General features: G+C 47.8%; 1 protein-coding gene and 1 long non-coding RNA gene across 2 annotated transcripts in view; both read left to right on the forward strand.

Moving 5' to 3' along the window:
- The window catches only part of LOC146197458 (uncharacterized), a 15,597-nt gene extending 9,017 nt beyond the window's left edge, over positions 1–6,580 (forward strand). The window contains exons 2-4 of the mRNA XM_084599287.1: positions 3,854–3,949; positions 5,039–5,126; positions 5,490–6,580. Coding sequence (XP_084455413.1) covers positions 3,854–3,949; positions 5,039–5,126; positions 5,490–6,343 — 1,038 coding nt within the window. The 3' untranslated portion in view covers positions 6,344–6,580. The remainder of the gene's footprint in view (positions 1–3,853; positions 3,950–5,038; positions 5,127–5,489) is intronic.
- A 29-nt stretch (positions 6,581–6,609) lies between these two features.
- Positions 6,610–8,433, forward strand: LOC146197459 (uncharacterized). The gene is made up of 2 exons (XR_014706204.1): positions 6,610–7,156; positions 7,187–8,433. It is a non-coding gene; the product is annotated as an uncharacterized LOC146197459 (long non-coding RNA).
- Positions 8,434–24,088: the final 15,655 nt, after the last annotated feature.

A 24,088-nucleotide genomic window follows, 5' to 3' on the forward strand; every position in this document is an offset into this window, starting at 1 on the left:
GCTATTTCCTCTCTCTCTCTCTCTCTCTCTCTCTCTCTCTCTCTCTCTCTCTCTCTCTCTCTCTCTCTCTCTTTGTCTATTCAAATTTTTGTCATAAAAAGTGACAAAGTGACGCCTCAGCATTCGAACAGTTGTTCGTGGGGCACTGGTGGGGGGTGGCTCTATCTTCGCCCACATAACGCCAGTTCGGGATAGAGGAAGCCAGGAATCGTGGCAGGGAGGTTCCTAGGTCAGCTCTGCGCAGAAATGACTAGGCCCTTTTTTTCCACACAAGTATATTGAAGAAAAGGAACGTCAAAGCCGGAGTGAGACCGTGGGCCCGATCGGTCTACTCCTGCAGGACGGAGGGGCCGCTGCTTCTTTCCCCCGCCTGAAATCAAGGTGGCGCCCCCAACTTTCCTCTCTTGGGGGTTATGTGCGCGCTTTTCACACTGTCCCTCGGATTCGTTGCGGGACAGTGTCGCGCTCTCACTCGATGAGTCAAGAGCAGAAAGAAGACGACAGAAAGCGAAATGCGACCAAAGAACTCTAACGAGCACCACGAAATTGGCGCAGTGTTTCATCTCTTCGAAACGGATTGCCATGCACCAGCGAATCGCACGGAGTGAGTGGGTTGCGGCAGCTGTGCAGTCGAGGCAGGCAGGCAGGCGGGTCAGCGTGAATAAGGAGCCGCCCGGACGTCCCTCACAGGCACCACCTGAGGCCATTCTCGCCTCCTCAGTCGAGGCGTCGGTGGCGTTACCCCCCTCCTTGGTTGGATGCGAGGAGGAAAACGCAGTGGTTAAGGAACTGAAAGCGAGTGCACGCTGCGCCGTTATCGTTCAGTCTCGCATCTCGCGCATATTATTAACTAGTGCACAGTCCATCGAAGAGGCGGTCGCTGCGCCGTTATTTATAAACATCGGCGCCTCAGAGCGAGAGACAGTGAGAAGGATTAAAGGACTGAAGCAGGCTAGGGCGAGGGGCATAAGACGGGGAAGGGGTTGGGGGAGGGGGGCGTGTTTAGAAATGTACGCCAACGCTTGAACATGTACATACGTGCAACAACGCCGGAGAGAGGGCACGTCCGGCTGGATACAGTGTTGCATTTAAAATCAGATATCGATATACGGTCAGTGCCCCCCTCCCCCCACCAAAAAAAAAAAAAAAAATGCGAAGAGGGGGTGGGTGGGGGTAGGAGAAAGGGAGAGGAAAATTTCTTGTTCACAGTGCATTTCTGAAACCTTGAAAGTACAGTAAGATAGATCCAAGAGTAACAGGAGCAACAAAGGAGTAATTGAAGGGTAACTACCGATCTCCCGCAAAAGATGGCCTCTTCGATCGTTAGACGTTCAGTACAGGTGCCATTGCACAGCGGGCGGTGGATAACACTCCTTTTTTTTTTTTTTTCGCAAAGTTGCCATAAAGCATACTACAGAAAATTGTGTAAAGCATTTCCTCGCAGAAACAGGAGAAGGCTCCTGTTTTTATTGCTTTCGGTCAGCCATTTGGAAAAATCCTCTTCCCTTGTCGCCATTTGTCCCATTTCCTGTAGAATCTGTGTTCCTGACGTCCTTGTCTCTGCACAAGTCCATAGGAAGTGGCGAACCTCCACCTCGGCAGCCGGTTTGGAACACATCGAACAGATAGTGGGTCCTGCATCTTCTTGAGATCTCCCATCGGTTTGGGCCGCAGCCCTTATCTTTCTACATACCCTCTCCGATCTCGTTAAGTAATCAAGCAGAGGGAAAGTGCACCGGAAAAGGTAAAGATATGATAGTAGTGATGATTTATTCAGGAACATTTTCGACAAATGTTTCACGAAGCAGCTATGAAAGCTAATAAACTAACAATATATAAAAAAAAAAGATCCGTGCCCTTTATTGGATTTATCGAGGATGCTCGAAATGCGTCACGAATGCATACAATAAATTCGAGACTCATTTCTAGCAAGAATTTGCACAATTAATTCGTGACACGTTTTGTGCACGACTTAATTCAAATAACGAGTGAATGCCACTTTCCCATTATGCAATGTTAGTTTATTAGGTTTCACAGCCGTTTTGAAAAACTTTTGCCGGAGATGTTGCGGAGTTAATCATCACTACCATCATATTTATTCCTGCATTACGCACGAAGTGCAAGGAGTAGCGATACATGGACTCACATTCAAAAAAAAGAAAAAAACACAGCTTGGCAAGGTCACTGTGCGCAACAGCTCAGTGATAACCCTCGGAATTAGACACATATGGTGCTCCTTAATAATACCTCAGTAGTATCTTCGCAAGGTCAGTTTCTCTGCGGATACAGTGTCAGCACCAGTGGCTTCCAGTTGCAAAGCCAGAGAAGGGGCTAAAGGCATGCTGAGGAGGCTCTTTACCGCATTCTCGAATGGTACAAACAATGCTGACTCACTTTTTGTTTGTTTGTTAATGACCTTTGCATACTTGTCCCTGAATACGAGCATGCACATTTTCTTAATACGGGTTGGGGACGACTCCGCCGCAGTTCGCCTTCCTCGTTCTGGCCAACGCAACAATGAAAAGGGCTGACATTGAGCACGTGCACTTTCGCGTTGCCGCACGGTGTACTTGGCGCGTAGATCCATGCACTACCAATCAGGGCCTATGTCTCAAAGCTAGTCGCGATAAGGAAAAAAACGAGCTTGTGGAGAAAAGTGCTTCGTGCACACACTTGTTCTAAAGAAAAGCCAAGGACGGGAACCGTTTCAAGGCACAGATTGTCTAAGATTGTTGCACTGCAAGCCAAAAAGACGCGCTTGCATATGCAGTTGCAATCAGACGCATAATCTTGTGTTGCATGTACTATGCGTTGTCTGCTTTATATTCAGCTGCCGTTCCGCTGGCTGAAGAGGCTCCCTCGATCCTGTTTCCGTTGGGGTGTAAATTTTCTTCGCTGCTTTGGCCAGGCAAGGCTTGATCGAACCGTTTTATTGTCTCTCGGGTACTACATGCATGCCGACAGTCGTCTCAGTCTGTAGCACGGTTCTTCCCCTGCATTCCGTCGGGACATATCAAACGTCACTTCTAGCTACTTTGTGTTTAAAAGATGTACTTTTCGCGTATCCGAGTGCTGGCCTATTGAGTTTTGGGGTGTAGTGATTGAGAGGCCCGTTCCTCTGACCGCATTGGACAGTGTCGTGGACACTGATCTTGCGGCTGAGATAAGAACTTGATTTATGAGGCAGCACACGTTTAATGGGCAGTGTTATCCGAGTCACGGGTAGAATTGAAGCCAGAATCTCAATTAACGATGCTTGTAGACGGATCAGGGACGTGGTGACCACCGCAGGCGCCTGCACTTTGCGCATATTGAAGCACCAACAAACTCACTGAACAGGGGGTTCGGATACACGCAATCTATGTACTCCTAACGTCCGGTTTAAACGCGACCAAGACAAGTGAAATGCAAATTAAGAAACATTAAAACATTATGCACCCACACTGTGTGCTATCAGCATGGATAAAACTCGAAAAAGACAGTGAGTACTGTTCTTTCGAGGTTTTGATGGGCCCACGTGATTACTTCTTCAGCGTGTAATGGCTGATAGATTTTTTTCTCTCACTTTTCTTTTTACCTCCGACACTTGCTCAATTCTCCTCGCTTAGTGAATCGCTTTCAGTGAATGCAGTTGCTCTAACCTTTTCTTCCGTTGCCTATTGTTGCTGGCGATTTCTCTTTAGGTCACCTACAGACGTTTACTATCATTTAGTATGTCATATAGCAATGACCCAGTGGCATGCATTGTTCGGTGCTGATCCTTTCTGTGCGGTAGAGATATCATCCAAGCAAAATATAACATTCGTGATAAAAAAGAACTCACAACGAACTTTTTATCCCTTCTGCTCCGCAGGCGACCAAGCCCATCATGGAGAAGCGGCGGCGGGCCAGGATCAACCAGTGCCTTACTGAGCTCAAGGCTCTCATCCTGGACGCGCTTAACAAAGACGTGAGTTTCTCAGATACAGACACTTCGCAATGCATTTGGAGACAACGAGATGGGTTTACTTTATGCAAAGTATTGCAATAAGCATGCTTGCACAGGGCAACAAGAGGGAACGAATGATAACAGGAACTGGGATTGGCTGGCCTGTGAGAAACAGACGCCTGATGGCGTCTTGCAGCAACTGTCCAAGGTTCCCTTGGAAGTCAAAGACGCCGCGGGCTCTGATTGAGTGGTGAGGTTGGGGAAGTCTGCTGTGATGAGGTGGCTGCCTCTCTGACGCAAAGTCGTGGAGATCAGCGGAAATTATTTGACCACGAATGGGCTTAACCGAATTCATTTATGCCCTGAGGCAATAAATAACGTTACTAAAAAAAAAAGTTTTTTGATTGACACAGCACACGCAGCAGTATTCCAGCTTTCTTTTTTATCTAAAGAATTCGGCGCCTAATACTGACGCCTGATTTTCTGGTGATCGGGGCCTTTGACGCTATCTGTTCAAAAAGTAAATCAATGACAAAAACCAATCAGCACGTGCTCGCGTGCATATGAATTTATAATAGCGTCTTTTACGATGGCACTGAACGCATACAAAGAAGAAAAAACGCATATTTTACGTGGACCCGACAGGAGCGGTTCGAGTTTAGTTATCGGGTCGAAAACCGGTTACAGGGTTCATGTAAACCCCGTCAGGTCGAGTCGAGTCGAGAAGACGACGAGTCGAGTCCAGCCAAGTCCCGCGCAGGGGTGGGTTGACTGGACTCCTTCCCGCTGCAGGAAGCATGTAAACGCTGCCGGGTTGAGTCGGGGCCCAGTAGGAGAAGGGAACAGTACGGAAAACGCTAGAGATGTGCGAAAAAAAAAACGGAATCGGGTGCCGTCTGCGAGTTCTTCGCCTCGACGCGAGGTGCCGCCGTAATCGCCGCTCATCTAGCTGGTATCGAGGTACCCTACGCTCGTCCAGAGCCGGTTCTGCGCTTGTCGCGTCGGGTTCATGTAAACCCTGTAGGATAGAGTCCACTCAACTCAACTCCCCAACTCGACCCTCCGCTGTCGGATTCATGTAAACAGGGCTATATGCTGGTTTCTGTGCAGCCTTCACGGCACTCGAAGCTGGAGAAAGCGGACATCCTGGAGATGACCGTGCGGCACCTGCAGAATGTCCAACGACACCAGGTTGCAGGTTGGTAATTTTTCTTCCATGTCGTGCGTTTTGCATTTTTTTTTTATTTACATGAATTCGCTTTCTACTTTCTTCTGTTTTCGTGAGAGAAGACCAGTGACTGGAGGAGTGTCTCAAGCTATTTTATCCGAATCATGTATTCCCTCACTCAAGTAAAGCGTGCTGTGAATGCAAAGCAGCAAGTTAGAATATTATGAGAATGGCTGGAGTTCTATACAATTGGAGTATATGATCTACCTCCTAAATTGTGTAAGTGCAGTGATATTATGAAGGCCTTTAAAGCCACGCCCCGTCGCACTAGCTCTTAGCAAAAAACAGCAGGCACTGCGATCACCTCTTATGACCATGCGTGTCTCATTACAGCTGCGCTGTCCACCGATCCCGTGGTGATGGGCAAATTCCGTGCTGGCTTCGCCGAGTGCGCCACCGAAGTGAGCCGCTTCGTGACGCGACTCGATGGCGTCGAACCTTCACTACGCCAGAGGCTCGTGGGCCACCTGACGTCGTGCATGAGCGGCCTCAACGGCGCTTCAGCTGGAGGCCCGGCATCCCCTTTGGGAGGAGTAGCTCCGGGCCTCCTCATCTCGCCGCTCAGCGTCCAGATCCCCGGTCTTGGAGACCTGCACGGCGTCGCGCCCTCCGGGCCCCTCGCCACCGCGGGCGGAGGAACTGCGGGACGTCTGCAACTGGGAGGTCTTCCCCTTATTCCAAGTAGACTGCCCAACGGCGACCTCGCTTTTGTCCTGCCAACGGTCGCGGCGGCGCCGACGGCAGCGTCGGCATCGAACGCTGGGTCGGCCGCCGCGCCTCCAGCGTCATGGGGCCCTCCGACGCCGACGAACACGTCCACACCGACGTCTCCGCATCCTCCTCGCTCGGCGAGCCCCGCGAGCAGCTTCGGTGGCAGCCCACTGTGCAGCCCTATGGGTAGCGACGTCGGCAGCGAAGACGCCTCTTCGTGCGATGCTCAGATGATGTTGCAGAGATCGCCGTCCTGCTTCTCGCCGCCGCCTTCGGCTGGTGTCGAAGACTTGGCAGCTTTGCCCCGCCATGGACCGCCTTTCTTTGGCGATATGCTGCTGCACGGTTTTGAGGCCACGGCGACCCGGTACTCGGAAGAGCGGGAACACAGGGAACGGCCGCCGAATGGAGAGGAGGAGGACGATGACGATGAACACAGCAGAGCCGGTGATGACAGCGTTTGGAGGCCGTGGTAGCTAGCCGTGATGTGTCTGTAAATAAGTGACTTAATGTGCGCGCGATGGGTGAAAGAAGTTGTGTTAGAAAAGAAGCGCAAACGAGGAAGACTGCTAGACTTGTTGACGGATGTATGGGTCACTCCTTAGGTTTAGATATGGTGCCATTTTAACTGTTTTTTTTCTTTTGCCTTGCTTTTTCATCAGAACAATCACAGTTTAGCATTAATTTACTGTGTAAAATTCCTTGCTTAGAAAAAAGCGCCCCCCCCCCCCCCCCCCGTCTTCTCCTCTTCTATTTAAAACTGCCCCTGGGTACAGCTTCTATATGTGCGCTGGTCCAACCGCGCAAGCAAAGGTGCCAATAAGGGTTTGGAACTCAAAAGTACAGACCGAGGGACATCACGCAGGCGTTATGCATGTATTGGTATTATAAGTGACAGCTGTTGTGCTTGAACCGCCGGGGCAAGAATGTGGAAAGTAAAGTTTTGAAGCGCAATCGCGAGTACTATAAGGATTGTAATGCTCGTAGGTCACGGGTTTCCGGCAAAGCTCGAGCACTTGTTTGAAGCGAAGCGTTTAGCTTAGCAGCCGTATTTTAAGCTAGATGCGCTTTTGCGCTTATGAGGAAAGCCGTAACATATAGTCTCAGAGGAACCTGGTGATATACATCGTTTATTATTTAGCCTCTATACAGCTCTTTTCCTACAGTATTCGCCGTCAGGAAATTTCGTACAATCTTTACATACGAGATGTTGGACATTGATACACGCAGGCAACCAGATTAACGACGATCATGGTCGTCCTCTGCTGCGAAGATTCGCGGGGTCCTAGGCGCTGTTGCGAAGATTCGCGGGGTCCTAGGCGCTGTTGCGAAGATTCACGGGGTCCTAGGCGCGTGGTTGCTAAAAGTTGTGCGAAGCGCGAGGATTTTCGGGCAAAAAAAGAAGAAAAGAAGAAACCTGTCAAAACAGGATTCTACGTCATTTATGTACACAACGAGATATATCCAGCTGGTCTTTCGACAACCGTCACGACTGTGGTCTTCCTTTGTTCTGCGCTCGTTGTGTATACGTTTGTAAAAAAAAAACTTCGTTCATGTTACAACTGTTCGATCTTGCCACCGTATAAGTTGGCTGAAGTGGCAATTTTTTGTGCATCGCTTTGTTTCTGAAACACATAGATGCTGCGGCGACCACCAACTGTGCCTTATTGTTGTATATACCAATTCGACCGCACGAGCCCCTTTTCGCTCTTTTTCCACTCACATCACGTTTTCTTTTTTTTTTTTTTTTATATATTAAAGCTCATGTCTTCCACTTTTCGAACAATAGTGCCTTCTTGTCATGTGCTCTTCTGTTCGTACCTATACTTGAAGAACGCCGTCAGAAGTGAATTGGTGCTGTTTGTTAGATTGTTGATGCATGCTTATGTATATAGTTCTTGTTTGGCTTTTGTCGTGTGTGGGCGTGGTGCGGAAGATATGGTGAGCTAGAAAAAAAGAATATATTTTAATGGAAAGAACCTCTGGCGTGCATACCAGGTATAGGATAAAGTCGATGGTATTGATTCATTGTTTGTGGCATCTTGACATTTCATTGGTGCCTTCAAACGACACACTTCGTGCGCAATTTACTACTGAACTGTCTTGATAGCCTGTTTACAGGGTTACCGTAAACAGACCAATGTATGTGTAAGACAAGAGTGTACGGATGAAGTTTGGACGGTGTGCTTACCGCATTCACGAGCTCCCATTTCTGGGGTGTATAGTTTATGTGTGCGTGCGTATGGCGTCATCACTCCGCAGCACCAGTTCAGCCTTATTGTGTAATATTTGAAATGTGGTATATACGCTTACGTGCGACCAACCTTGCGCATGTTCAGAATGCGAGTTGTACATACGAATACCTAACTTAAAGCTCTGTTCGGACTGAGGCTGGGAACTTTATACAGTGTATACCTTAACTTCCGCGAAGACTGTTTTGTTGCTCGTTGAGGGGATTTGTAAAGAACACGTCCTCTGTATGATGCCTTGATCTCGAAAATGTATTAGTGGGAAAAGACTGCCTTTCGCTCAAGTGCCAATAAAACGAAAATGTTTTATTATCGCTTATGCTGTAGTGTCTTTCTCCTTGCTGCTTAGGGCGAAATGTATAATGTAAAAAAAAAAAAAGAAAAAAGCTGGATACCTAATTGTGGCTTGCGGCTGCACCTGAAAAACGTAAGAAACAAACTAAAGGCGCGGAACTGTCTTTAGGTACTGTGATCTATAGTCAAAAAGAAAGAAAGCTTACCTTCGGGTAGGCAGTACCGCAACTGTGCACCGGTCGCCTAGCGGTCGTTTTCGAAAGTGCATCCGGGAGACGAGTCGTCGCTGCTCATCCGAAGCTATACAAGGACAGTCGAAGTTCGCGGCTATGTCGACAAGGCCGTGTGTGCAAAACGTGTGTACAGTGCTGTGTCGTTCTCGTAAGAGTTAGTATCAAGAGTGGTTGGAATCGAAAGAGGATACTAAACAAATAAAATTGTGTCAATAGAATGATTTGTTAATTAATTAGAGCCAAACATTAAAACCAATCAGACGTCGAAATAGCCATACCACTAATGCCGACGTCCAAGAAAGCGTGCGGGCCCGGCAAGCATAGCTTGTGCCTGCTAATTGCTACAACAGTCATCGAACAGCGTTTCGGCGAATAGTGCACTGAGGAAATCTTTCCAGCGAGCCTAACGCAAATATTTCTCCTTACCTCAAGTACATTTACACCGATAATGCACATTCAGTGGCAAGGAACTTCATCGGTCGAGCCGCATTGATGAAAATGGAAACTACCTTTTGAACGGAATATGCTAGACAGCCCGAGGCATAAAGTTAGAAGCAAACTTTCAAATTTTGCAAAAAAAAAAAAAAAAAAAAAAAAAAAAAAAAGCCTCTTTGTGCAAGGAGGTGAAGTATTGCCGTGCAGAGCCATGCAAAGTTGCCGTAGAATTAAGGAACGCTTGTTCTGTGCCCTCGTTACATAAAGGCGAAAGCCTTTCTTGGCTCGTGGTCAAAATCTCGCGGGCGCGCGATCTGTTCGCGAGATTTCGCGAGATGTGTTCAGCCTGTCTAGCGTTCCTGCGCTGTACAGCCAATCCCTCAATTGGAACGGACGCGCGCCAAGGAACGCCATGCGACAGGCGCGATGGTGTACCGTCCAATCTCGCACTGCAGCGAATGCATGCAAAGGAAAGAAAATTTTTACTGTGCAGCACCAGCCTCGGCCTTGCTACCAGAAGCTATACAAAGGGCGCGTGATGCATCGTGTGCATGCAGCAACACTCAGTCTTTCGCATTTCTCCAGTGCAGATTATGCAGTGCTTTCGCAATTTTTTAGGCTCATGCAACAAAATCTCTTGCGCGAGATGGGCGCGCGCGATCTGTGTTCTAATCTCACTTGTCATTCATCCTGATGACGTCATCAGAAAAATAAAAATCCTCTCTCCATCGGGAACCGAACCTCCATCCCAGTATCTCAGCTATTAGTACAGCGACAATTTATCAAAAGGCAGGCTATAACAGGTTATCTAAAGCTGACTTACAATACCGCCAGTTTGGTTCAAGTTTTTGAAAAATCTTGTCGAGCGTGGCCGAGATATAAGTGGTTACGAGTTTGGAAAGATTGTCGATATAAATGGCGGCGGATGCAAAAAAAAGTAACAAATGAAGCTCTTTGAAGTGGCACTGCTTGCAGTGATTCCCTTAAGACAGATGACCGTAAGTACGATAGCGTGTATCGCTTACTCTTCATGGTGCAGCATGCAAGACACTCTTGACGAGCCATTTATATGCCGGTCTCCACACACTCTACAAGTATACGTACGATTTCTTCACTGGTAGCCCACTCATCGCGGCAACTTGACGTTGATCCACACCGTCCTTTACATTCTCGCCCCTGCAGTGACTTACGGCCGATGTGTCGGTCTGGCTTCAAAAGCATGTTTCGTCCCCCTGAGGAGCCCACCTGTCGTCTTCGCGTGACATGGCCTACAAACGCGTGATACACGTGCAGACACGGGGAGCCGCGCATACCACAAGTGATACACATTCCTTTTCTATAGAGCTGTTATGAATACGTCTCTCTACACCGCTGCCACCTCCCAAGCCTTACTGCGTACTTCTCTTCAGGTGCTTAAATCTTCGCATGGCTGCTCTGCGTGTCGTTTGTTCTGTGCAGTAACTCCTCAGCCTGAGAGCATTGAACAATCCTCGCGTCGCTCCCTCTTATAACCGTCATCAAAGATACCTCCTTCATAATGTCTAAACTGACATAATTTCAGTTGTTGATAGTTCCGATTAACCGAAGTTTTAGTTTTCTGCTTGGCACTGATGGGAATCTAGCTTTTGGGGCGCGAATGGAGAAAACGCGAAAATAGGTGTGCGAGCTTGTTGAGCCCCGGACGCTATGCATGGTATGCAGCATCGATGGAGTTTCCATCATCGAAATTTCAAAATCACTGTCGCGTCACATGACGCGAACGATCGGAGGATGCCTAAGGATCGAGGAAACAGTAGCACGCATACACATGACATACCTGTTGCTACAGTATACTGCGGATAATAATTGGTCAATTTTGTTACGAAGAGTCGTGTTCTCTGCGATATTTACCATAATATATATTTTAATATGCGCTATATTTTTATCCTAAACTGGTAATCCTTGATTCAGTGCAACGTGTTAGTTGTACTCGTTTTTGCCTATTTATTACGATATTACATGACAGCAAAAAAAGATCAGCCGCCTGCAGCTAGCATCACTTGCGATATACATAGCTGTGCTTTATTCCCCTTTTCAGCGTGAAGTCAAACTCCATCTTTGAACCACTGCATTGCGATGCGTGAGCCATATCAGGAATATGAATTTATTTGGGGGCAATCTATCACCGTTATCCACGGTAAGCGTATTCCTAAATGCGTTTTACATGCTTTCTTCGGAAGCACTGTAGGAATTAAGCGACTGCGGCTTCCAAGACTCGCCAGCCGATCCATCCTCTCCCGCCGTCTTCATCATTGCATTCTTCTAAAAGAGGACTGCTGTAGCTTTCGGAATGCAGTCTACGTGCAGCAGACGGTGTACATGTATTTCGGAAGATAAATGCATGTCTACGCGCAGCAGAAGGTACACATATCTTGGGAAGATAAATTTTGAGTCCTTTCTATACGGGAGTGATCGACACTCGAACATGGAGCCACGAGGATGGCAAGCATGCAGTTCCTCGACAACAGCCTGACCTTGATAGTCCCTGTCTGTTGCTAGACAGAACACACGATGTATAAATGAACTACGCAAGCCTAGAAACTTAGAAAGTAAACGTAAACAAGTTGTGGGGCCTGCAGACGGTGAGATGCTTAGCGGCATATCCACTCATACTCACATCTGAGAGGCAGGAAGAGGTGCTTAGCGATTGAGGAGAGCATGTTGCCGGTCTAGTTGGTGATCCATTAAGTAAAAAAATTAGCGTAAAAGAAGAACACAAAAGACAAAGAAGAACAAAATTATGTAGTCAAACGTCTCATGTGTTCTTCTTTGTCCTTTGCGTTCTTCTTTTGCGCTAAATTTTTTACTTAGTGCTTAGCGAGTATGCGTGTACATAAGATGTGCATGCATATATTTAAAAACAGAGGCAGACGTCACCAGGGCAGGGGTGTGCTCCGGGCGAATGGACATGCCCCAGGAACGCTCTCGAAGGTCCGTAAGAGCGCTGTACCAGAAAGGCCGGAGGGAAAGTAATAAGTGAGCGGAATAAAGAGGGCGGACAGAAATTGGGGCAAAGAAATTCGCGAAGAACCAATATTGACTTACCGCAGGAGACGAAAGATGGGTGGGGTAACGGGCAATAAACTGGTATGAAAACAAATAGGAAGAAGGCAATATAGAAAGAAGACAGAAAAAGAAAAAGAAAGGAAGGAAAACAAAAAGAAAGAAAGAAAGAGATGAATGAAAGAAAGAAAGAAAGAAAGAAAGAAAGGAAGAAAGAAAGAAAGAAAGAGAGAAGAGGAAGAAAGAAAGAAAGAAAGAAAGAAAGAAAGAAAGAAAGAAAGAAAGAAAGAAAGAAAGAAAGAAAGAAAGAAAGAAAGAAAGAAAGAAAGAAAGAAAGAAAGAAAGAAAGAAAGACGCTTTTCCTGGCATTCAAAAAAGGTGTTCGTTCATATGCATTTGAATTATTTCTTCCGCGGATGGAGATCGGGAAGGTATAACACCGAGACTGTGCCGGTGGAAGGGAAAAGGAAGGAGGAGAGTAGAGGGGGGAATCTCGATTGAGTCAGGTCTGACGCAAGGTTATTCGTTACTCGCGCGTGCAAGACGCGCGAATAAAGCAGTGCTTCTTTCGAGCGCATCAGACGAGCTGTTACGACCAAGCATCCGCATTTGCGCGCTCTATTGTTCGCCTGTGGGCATGGAAAAGTTTTGTGAATATGTGGTGATGGTCCATTGGCTCTAAGTGAGCCTGTTTCCAGGAATCCTGTTTTGTAAGCATGTTTTGCTTTGTGGACAACCTGCAAATGCCAAATTGGCCCTGTCAAGAGAACGTCTGGAAAAACACAAAGAAACGTCCCCCTGCGGGAAATAGCAGGAAGTGCTTTCTTTTGTTCACCCTTCCAGTCGAGAAGTGCTATCCTCCAGTGATGAATGCCTCCTATCCAAAGGAGACGACAGAGTGACATGTCCGCTGACGTGCAGGACAAGAGAAGAGCATGACTCATACGGCCATTAAGTGATTTCCCGGGAATGCAGGAAAGATTTGCAATTGTCGAAAAGGGACCATGTTGGGAGCCCTATGCGGCGCCACGTGCACTCGGGTTTCTGAGAAGTAAAACCCCCAGAACCAGCCTGTGGTTTCTTTGCTGAAGAATAGAAATGTACCTCCTCTCCTCGCCGTTCCCAAGCTTTTCCCGCCAACAAGTGATCACGCCCAACGAATGAATGCCGGACCAGTCAGTGCTTCAGACCATCAGTGCAGTGATGTGTTCGATTGGATGCCGATACCTGAGGGGCGTGCCCTGGATTTGGTTGGTCAGCATCTTCAGAGAGGGGCTGGACATAGGGGGTTTTTAAGGACGCTGCAGAGCACGAAATGTCGCTCTGGGCCCTGGGTAAACGGCTCATCCAGTCGCTTCTCGCTATGAACTCTTAACGCTTGTCATTTTGCTGATGTACCCTTCTCTTTCGTGTAAATATTGTAAATAAGTTTTCTCAACGTGCCATTAAACCTGCTTGTACATATTTTACCTACTTCGAAGATTCAATCCTTCATGAACCCCGGAGTCTCTGCACGCTACCAAGTGAAGGCCGGGTCGACATAGCCCCAGCGTCACGACAACTGGTGATCAGCGGTGGGATCTGAATCTGCAAGCACAACGACTGGTGCCCAGCGTTGGGATCTGAATCTACAAGCACAACGACTGGTGACCAGCGGTGGGATCTGAATCTACAAGCCACAACATCTGGTGATTGGAGGTGGATCTGAAGCTACAAGCCACAACACCTTGTGATCGGAGGTGGCATCTCAAGCAACAAGCAGGAGCAACAATCGGCCAACAAGAGGGCAGCTCGGAACATCGATCGCATGTGTGGGTGAGTGCTTGGCTTTTCTTCTGATGTGGACCAGGTTCTAGAACAGGGTTAGATTTTAGAACTGGTAAAGAGAGTGTGGAAACGCCTTTAGGTTTGGTAGTTTGCACTGTTGTTTTGGAAGTAGCCGACACTCGGAGCGATCATGGACCTACAAAAGCTGCAGAAACCGGAACTGTTGCAATTGTGTGAGGAATTGGGAATTGATACAAGTGGTTTGGCACGAAAACCTTTGATTATAAAGGCAATCACAGATTTGGGAGCCGATGATGAGGAGCTCAGTGAAGCATGGAACCTCATCGGTCAAAAAAAGGAACAGCTCAGACAGCAGAAGGAGCGGGAAAAAGAGCAGAAAGAGCGGGAAAAAGAGGAAAAGAGGCGTGAGCGTGAACTTGAGAGGGAAAAAGAGGAAAGGGAGCGCGAACGTGAGTGGGAAAAAGAGGAAAAGAAGCGTGAAAGAGAAGCAAAAAAGCTGGACCAAGAAATTGAGCTCCGGAAATTAGAACTAGAGTTGAGCAAGAGGTCGGGCAATTGTCCCCAGCTAGCGGTACCTCTTCTCAACAAGGAGGCAGATTTCAAGATGTCAAAGTACATGCAGCCATATGTGATATCAGGGGATATCGGTCTGTATCTGGCTAACTTTGAGCGAACCTGCGAAAAACTGTCCTTCCAGCGAGACACTTGGTCTCAGAGATTATTGACGGTTCTGCCCTGCGAGGCAGCGGAGGTTGTCGCGCGGCTAAGCAAGGAGGACGCGGACAACTACGAGAAGGTCAAAGCTTGCCTTCTGAGAAAGTATAGGCTTAGCGCCGAGGCGTTCAGACAACGTTTTCGGAAAGCTACTAAGTCCAGGGACGAGAGTTACCCTGAATTCCTGTACAATTTAAGAGTTAATTTGGGCGAGTGGCTAAAGAGCACAGATTCCTACAGTGATAGGGACGCTGTAGTCGAGCAAATTCTTTTGGAGCAGTTTTATAACTGCCTCCCAGAAAAAGAAAGAAATTGGTTACAGGACCGAGGCGAAATTAAGTCGGCAACTGAAGCTGCCGAACTTATTGAGGAGTATGCTTCGCGCCGACAATTCAGCAACCCAGCAGTGGATAGGCCCCGCAATCCCAAGTTCAGTATGAAAAACCGTCAGGAAAGGCACTTTGCTAGAGTTGGAAACGAAGAAATGAAGGTTTCTTCAGGCAAATTCCCTAGAAAGGACGGCAGTGAGAAAAGTGGGGAAGTGACCAACGTGCAGAACACAAAGAATAAGCTTGAGGCTAGGAAGCCGCTCACATGTTTTAGGTGTAATGAGCAGGGTCACATTGCCGTCAACTGCCGGAAAGAAAAGATTGCTTTCTCGTATGTCAGGGACTGCGATGAAAATATGCAGCTTTTAGAACCCTACCTGCATGACCTAGTAGTCAACGGGAAGCCTTGCAAGGTACTGCGCGATTCGGCCGCAACGATGGATGTTGTCCATCCGGCGTATGTATCGCCTTCCGACTATACAGGACAGTGTGCATGGATCCGACAGGTAGTTGAGGAACAGAGTGTGTGCTTGCCGATCGCGAACGTGGTCATCGAGGGCCCTTTCGGCGAATTAACAACCGAGGCTGCCGTTTCAGGAAAGCTTCCTAAGTGCTATCCGTATTTGTTCTCCAACAAATCGGACATGCTGCTGCGAAAGAGGGGCATCCTTTTCGGAGACAGAGTTGTGCAAGCCTTAACACGTTCAAAGGCGCGAGAACTAGCTACACTGCTCATTCCAGAAAAATCCACAGCGGAGGAAACGGCAGTTAAAACAATGGTAAATGCGGAAGATAGCAGGTCAGAAAACTTTGAGAGCGAGGCATCTCAGATAAGTCAACTTGAAAGTGAGCTTGATGAGACGCGGAATGAGGACGTTCTTGAGAGTAACCTCTTGCCGCCAGTGTCTAGTAATCTCACGAGACTTTTAAGTGGAACCCGAGAGGACTTAGCTATAGAGCAAGCCAATGATCCCAATATACAGGAGATAAGGGAGCGCCACCGCGCCACTAAGACAGCAAACAATATTTCTTTCGAGATGAGAAAGGGAGTGCTGTATCGCTTATTCAAGGATAAGCGCGGAGTAGAGCGGGACCAATTAGTCGTTCCCCAAAAGTACCGCGGAGACTTACTGCGACTTTCCCATGGCAGCTCGTGGTCATGTCACCTTGGAATAAAGAAAACAAAGCAGAGGCTGTTGCAAGAATACTATTGGCCTGGATGTTTTAAGGACACGGAAAATTTTGTACGGTCATGCGACACGTGCCAGCGGGTTGGAAAGGCGCAAGATAAGTGGAAAGCTCCGATGGTGTTAGTACCAATCATTACCGAGCCGTTTCACCGGTTAGTAATAGATATAGTTGGGCCACTTCCTGTGACCGAGTCAGGGTACCGTTATATCCTCACTATGTTATGCCCAGCCACAAAGTTTCCAGAGGCTGTTCCGCTGCGCGAGGTGACGTCCGAGAGTGTAGTGGATTCGCTGCGGTCAGTGTTTGCACGAGTTGGATTCCCTTCCGAGGTACAAAGTGATCAGGGTAGCGTTTTCACGAGTGTCCTCACCACCTCATTTCTCGAGCGATGCGGCATTAAGGTAGTGCATAGCTCGATCCATCATCCGCAGAGCAACAGCGTAGAAAGATGGCACTCTGTTCTCAAACGAGTCCTGAGGGGACTGTGCTATGAAAACAAGCGCGAATGGGATACCTGCCTGCCTGCAGCGCTTTTCGCTTTGCGGTCAGTGCCGCACGAATCCACTGGATTTAGCCCAGCCGAGTTGGTGTACGGAAGGTCACTGCGCTCACCTTTGCGAATGGTGCGCGAAGCCTGGGAGGGGCGCGGAGAAGACCCAACAGTAGTAGAATTCATTCTGAACCTCTTGAATCGCTTACATAACACTAAGGAACTCGTTGAGGCCAGCATGAAGTCAGCCCAGGCTCGTTCCAAGGTGTACTATGATAAGTCAGCCCGTCAAAGGACGTTTTGTATCGGGGACCAGGTGATGTTGCTGAGAAGTTCAAGGCAGAATAAGCTCGAAGTACAGTGGGAAGGACCGGCTGAAGTCGTTGCAAAGCTTTCTAACACTAACTACGCAGTGAAAATTCCCGGTAGGCGTAAAGAAGTGCGCATTTATCATTGCAATCTTATGAAGCCTTATGTGCAGAGGGAAGCCGTGGTAAATCTAACGTTAAACCTTCCCGAGGAGATGGGGGACAACTTGATTTGCCTCAGCGGAAAAGGAAGCAACGCTCAGGAGCTTCTCAAAAAGACGGAGCAGAGAGGAGAACTAAAGAAATCCCAGCTGTCCGATCTGGGCGAGATAATAACAGAGTTTGAGGCCTGCTTCGTGGACAGGCCAGGCAGAACTGATTTGACTGAGCACGATATTGAGCTGACTTCAGACGTGCCAGTGCGATCAAGGTGCTACCGATTTTCTCCAAGGCAAAGAGAAATTCTGGATAGGGAAGTAACTCGCATGCTGGAATTGGGAGTAATAAAACCCTCGGAAAGCGATTATGCTTCGCCTATGATCTTAGTAGAAGCTCCAGGTAAAGACCCTAGGCCTGTGGTAGACTACCGAAAGCTAAATTCTCTCACCAGGGATCAAGTGTATCCTATTCCGAATATTGAGGAGAGAGTAGAACAGGTCAGTAGAGCGGCATATGTGACTACGCTGGACCTTACTCGAGGATACTGGCAAGTACCGCTCACTGAACGCGCCAGCAGATACGCGGCTTTCGTCACTCCGACGGGCAGCTACCAGCCAACAATGATGAGTTTCGGGCTCAAAAATGCTCCATTTTGTTTTTCCCGACTCATGGATAGGGTTTTAAAGGGGTGTGAAACATTCGCGGTGCCTTATTTAGACGACATTGCGGTTTTTTCCGACTCATGGGCGGACCATATGGTACATCTAAGAGCTGTGCTGAGCCTTTTGCGTCAAGCTGGACTAACCGTAAAGGCCGAGAAATGTTGCCTGGCAAGGGCGACCGTGGACTACTTGGGTCACAATGTAGGTCAAGGTTTCAGGAAACCCAGCGAGATTAAGATTTCTGCGGTAGCAGACTACCCGCGGCCGAGCACGAAGACGGAAATTCGAGCATTCCTGGGTCTGACTGGGTACTACAATCACTACATCCCTAACTATTCAGCTTTGGCTAGCCCTCTGACCGACGCTCTCCGCAAGACAGAACCGACAAATGTAGTCTGGGACGAACAAAAGGAAGCCTCCTTCGTAAACCTGAAGGCTGTGCTGATTAGCCGTCCGGTATTGCGAGCTCCAGACTATGGCCGAGAATTCACGGTCCAGTGTGATGCCAGTGATCGAGGGTTAGGTGCTGTTCTCTGCCAGAGAGATGACGACGGTAATGAGCACCCCGTGCTCTACTTGAGCAGAAAACTGAGTTCTAGAGAGAGGGCTTATTGCGCGTCAGAGAAGGAATGCGCTTGCATTGTATGGGCCATTCAAAAATTGCAGTGCTATCTTGGAGGGGCCAAATTCACCGTAGAGACGGACCATTGTCCCCTGGCTTGGCTGCAAACTGCGACATCGAAGAACAGTCGCCTTCTTAGGTGGAGCTTGATTTTACAGCAGTACAATTTTGAAATAAGATACAAAAAGGGGAAGTTAAATGGGAATGCGGACGCGCTTAGCCGCTCTTTCTAAGCGGTCCGAGATGTTCCTCACCATGTATCCAAATTGATAATCAGGTTTTTTTTTTTTTTCGTGCGCTTGAATATAGATGACTATGTAAAGCAGCACGTTTGGTTTTCGAGGCATACGTGGGTCCTGAACGTCTTGAGAGTGGGCTTTTCTCGAACAACAATGGCAGTTTTCTTTTGACCTGGTCTCTTCAGACGGGAGCCGAGTGCTTGCTTCGACATGTGGTTGAGTTTCAGATAGCTCAAGCAATTTGGCCTACAACAATCAAGACAACGCGACATGCAACAGCGAGCTTCAAGCGTTCACGTGCAGGCCATTAAGTCGTCTCTTCATGCAGCAGCTGCGGCTGCTGCCCTCCGAGTCTCTTCTGGCGGGGGAGGAGGCTGTTACGACCAAGCATCCGCATTTGCGCGCTCTATTGTTCGCCTGTGGGCATGGAAAAGTTTTGTGAATATGTGGTGATGGTCCATTGGCTCTAAGTGAGCCTGTTTCCAGGAATCCTGTTTTGTAAGCATGTTTTGCTTTGTGGACAACCTGCAAATGCCAAATTGGCCCTGTCAAGAGAACGTCTGGAAAAACACAAAGAAACGTCCCCCTGCGGGAAATAGCAGGAAGTGCTTTCTTTTGTTCACCCTTCCAGTCGAGAAGTGCTATCCTCCAGTGATGAATGCCTCCTATCCAAAGGAGACGACAGAGTGACATGTCCGCTGACGTGCAGGACAAGAGAAGAGCATGACTCATACGGCCATTAAGTGATTTCCCGGGAATGCAGGAAAGATTTGCAATTGTCGAAAAGGGACCATGTTGGGAGCCCTATGCGGCGCCACGTGCACTCGGGTTTCTGAGAAGTAAAACCCCCAGAACCAGCCTGTGGTTTCTTTGCTGAAGAATAGAAATGTACCTCCTCTCCTCGCCGTTCCCAAGCTTTTCCCGCCAACAAGTGATCACGCCCAACGAATGAATGCCGGACCAGTCAGTGCTTCAGACCATCAGTGCAGTGATGTGTTCGATTGGATGCCGATACCTGAGGGGCGTGCCCTGGATTTGGTTGGTCAGCATCTTCAGAGAGGGGCTGGACATAGGGGGTTTTTAAGGACGCTGCAGAGCACGAAATGTCGCTCTGGGCCCTGGGTAAACGGCTCATCCAGTCGCTTCTCGCTATGAACTCTTAACGCTTGTCATTTTGCTGATGTACCCTTCTCTTTCGTGTAAATATTGTAAATAAGTTTTCTCAACGTGCCATTAAACCTGCTTGTACATATTTTACCTACTTCGAAGATTCAATCCTTCATGAACCCCGGAGTCTCTGCACGCTACCAAGTGAAGGCCGGGTCGACATAGCCCCAGCGTCACGACAGAGCATACACAGCAGCAGCAGCATGGATGCATACCAGCAGTCCCTGCCATGCCTTCCCTCCCAAGGTCTTCCCGCGGTCGCCACGCAACAGAGCACCCGGTGGGGGGATATGTGTGTTGTGTTCCGTAAGACCCTGGCGAATCAATCCGTGCAGCAGGTTTATCCGAAGGAAAGCAGCGGCGCGCCGGCTGCGTTCCCACGGTCTTCCTCTGGCGAACACCATGTGCAGCCCCCACCCCCCAACTCCGCAACCGCGCGGCGAGAGTTCGCGCGAACTCAGCGTGAACGATCGCTCTGGGACAACGATAGGCCACCAGCCAGCCAGCCTGGCGGCGCAAAAGCGCTGCGTCTGCATAGCAGCACGTCGCGCACGAGAAGGATCCGGGAGGGAGGACTTGCAGACTGGCATCTGCTCTAACGTTAATGCGAGGATTGCAAGAAGAAAGCATCGGCTGAGGGACTGTATTAAATTTAAGCTCTAAAAATCGCATCTTTATTTTAAGTTCGCCGGTCTTTCTTCGGGGTTTATTTAACGCAGTTTGCGACAGTAACATTTGCGAAGGATGACTTTATATATATATATATTATAACAACGGTGCGTTGTTTTTCCTTCCACCTTGCATTTCATATTCTTTCTCCCTAAAATCATCATACGACTCATTCTTGTCAATATCTACAAGAAAACATAAAGAAAAAAAGATATCCATTACTAACGTTTGCCTTGGACTCGTAGACTTTTCGCTCCTTTAAATTATATTTCGTCTTCTGGTAAGGCCTCTGACTTTGTTTGGAAGAAAAATTATGTCATGGTACCCCGAAACAAAAGCGGAGCGCAACGATGTTTTGAACCGGTTCGGAAAGGTTCTGATGAATTGTTCCGGTTCGGTTTCTGCACCAAGGTGTCAAAAATATATCAGCTAGGTTCTGGTTCCAGACAAAACTTCGGGCACTATTCCGGTTCTGCATGGGTTCAATTCCCATTTTGGTTCCACAAACTGCGATACACTATACTCGGGTGACCACACGATGCAGGATGTCGCCGCCCAAGTGGTCGCTGAGGGAGGGGAGGGATAAGGGAAGGCGATGGTTGCTAGCGTCAAGGCTGTCGTCCTCCTCGCGCCTTGAGATGCTAACGACCAACCTCGACGCCTGGGCAGTACGCCGAACCGCTCTGCAACCACCTTGACCTTTCTCTTAGAGCGCAACGAGAAATTAATAGGCAGCCATCGAGCGGGATGAGTAGCCAGCCGACCATTTGGAGCGCCTTTATAGTTGGCTACTGCCCTGAGATAAGAGAGGTAGAGCAGAGCGAAATAATGCTAATGCGAGCTCTTTCAGCGAGTGGTTAGGCACATTTTCGCCACTGCGTTATAAAAACGCAAAACAAGTTGCAAGCACAAGAACGTTTTCTGAAAAGTAGAGGTAGCGATAATTTTTAAACATCCCATATACTATATATATAACCCCATGTTGTCATTTTACAGAGCACAGGAAAAACAGGAAAACGAAAAAATATTCATTATAGTTAGTACAACATTTTACATAGATAATCGGTCAATATTCTCTAACAAGCACGAGCGAAGCATCCACTTGGCCAGACAACCTAATTTCATTTGCAAAGCGCTCATGCTCAAATCCTTTTTTGAACTTTTCTAGGATAGAGTTTCTGAACATATTGTTTTTCGCATATAGTTTGAACTTCACGATGACAATCAATATATCCGCAATTCTTGCTCCCACAGACTTCTAGTTTATTTCCTATTCATCTGAATTTGTTTTTATTTTTGTGAGCCCAGGACAAACTTCAGAAAATTTTTGGTTTTCATTGGAAGCGCAGACCGGCCATTTCTATCGATATATTCATAAATATATCCCAAAGAATTATTGCGCAGTTGCTTCACGACTGTTTAATAACATGCCCTATTTTGTTTTCTTATGGTAATCCTAATAGCTCGTTGTGAGCGTAGGAAAGATTTAAAAATCAAAATTTTGCATCCATGCATAATATTATTTTATAATGTATAACATAGTTATTGCCTAACAGTGAAAAGATGTCCAGGAATCCTGTACATGTATCCCTCTCTAATTCTTTTTCCCATAAAATAAGACGTTCGACTTGAGTGCGCAGCGTTCGACTGATATAATTAAGCCCCAAGGGTGAGCGCTCTTCTCTTCCTGCTGGCGTCGTAGTCTATCAGTAATGTCAACCGATAAATGCGAACATTTTTAACTGTAGCAATCGATCTGAGTTGGCCTATACCGGCCAACTCAGATCGACTTTTCGCTGATCTATCGGGAACGGACACGCCCGCCGGGGCACCGGGCTCATACGCGCGGAGATTACACTTTTATCGCGAGCTAAGATGCAGGTACTCTGCTCCTCACCCAGACTTGGACCGGGCGCAAGCCACTACACTTAGACGCCTAAAGACAATTAAAGGGCCTTTTTAGCCCCTACCGATTATTTTTAATTACAATCGATGAATGCAACCCTGCGTGCCGTCACTGCGGTGACGGAACGCATGCCACACAAGATATATACTACGGGAATGCGATAGCGATCCTCCTCCAACGACACTCTTGCCAGCTCCATCGGCCGAGGAATTGGACAAGTTGGTGGCCAGTTCAAGAAAAACAGCGCGACTGGCCCTCATCACGCGAGCTCAAAAGGTCTCCCCCGACTGGAGGGCAGTGGAGGCCACCCTGGACTCGTCCCAGCACCAATTAATTCCTTGCATTTTGTGGCAATAAAAGTTGTTACCACCATCTACTGACATCAGGGCTGCGTGTCCACGCCTTGGTCCGTTTTACGGTGGGAGAAGTTTTTGTGAACGGATGCAGACGTATAGGGGAGCGTGAAATGTTTTCTTTCTTTTATTTCACAAAAGCACGATCCAACTCCTTACCAAATGAAAACCCTCTGCGATTGCAGGGGTGGTTGTGGGGGAGAGGTTAACACAATACATGTTCAAAAGTATTTCTCGTAAAGAAAAAAAAAAAAGAAGAATGGAAGAGTACGTGGCTTCCCATTGAAACATTTTTCAACTTTGGCCCTCTTTCTGCCTTTTACTAAAATCCACCCCTCTGTGGCCGCCCAGACGTTCAAATGCAATGATCGACAAAGATATATCCGGCTCCAGACAAGGCCTTCGATCGTTAACCAAGCCAAGGCACCTGCAATGCGTACACTTCGCCAATGCTCACTACTGCTGGAGGATGCACTTTCCGGTCGGGCAACCGCGACTCTGTGAAACGTTAGCCCCCATTACTATTACTTAACTACAACACGTATACACGTGCACCTTGCATACTGAAGCTGGCCTCGAGGAACGGGCGAACGGTCGTTCGCTTTCGGGACCTTGACTGTTCTCAGCAGTATGGGTTGATGCCTGCTGGAAGTTGGCTGTTAGGAAGAACCTCTACTCGTTTTAGAGACGAGGATTCTGACCAGTCGTCATTACGTCGAAGAGATCATGAGCCAGGCGTGAGCTGCCGACGATGCATGTGAAAGCATTAAGCGAGCGTATACACTGTGGAATGTTTTTATCTGATATAAAGCGACCATATCAGTAGATAACGGCTGCAAAGAACCATTCTCCGTGTTAGCGCGTGAAAAGTCGAGACGCAAGCTTATTTTTCTTTAAATATTATTGACCATTACACCAATTATATCTTTAAAGCTATAAACAAGAAGCAAGAAATAACGAATTCTTCGTCTAACGCAAGCACAGCAGTTGATTTATTTGAAGAATTGTTCTCTTCAAAAATGCGCCTTCGCAAGTTTCTTCTCTTGAGGCTGCATCGGAACGTCCACGCGTGTAGACTTATTCAGACGACATCAAAGGCCCACGGCTCAATTTCAGTAAATTTGTAGACAGCTCGCATATACGCGGAGCTCTGGTATATGTTAACGTTAAACAATCATCGACAGAACGGCTTGACGTGCTCGAAATTGGTCACGTGTTATTGTTTAAACCACCGCAATACGGATTTCAGTTAGCGAGAATTTTCATACGAATCCAGTCGAACAGGCTCTCAAACACGCACGCTCTAAAGATTTGTGGCGTGCCGACTGCGCAGACAGCTCGAAGTGTGGTGACCTCCGCAGAAAGAGAGAG

This window comes from Amblyomma maculatum, chromosome 3 (genome assembly GCF_055883805.1).
Source record: "Amblyomma maculatum isolate TAMU_Amacu chromosome 3, ASM5588380v1, whole genome shotgun sequence".
Classification (NCBI taxonomy): domain Eukaryota; kingdom Metazoa; phylum Arthropoda; class Arachnida; order Ixodida; family Ixodidae; genus Amblyomma; species Amblyomma maculatum.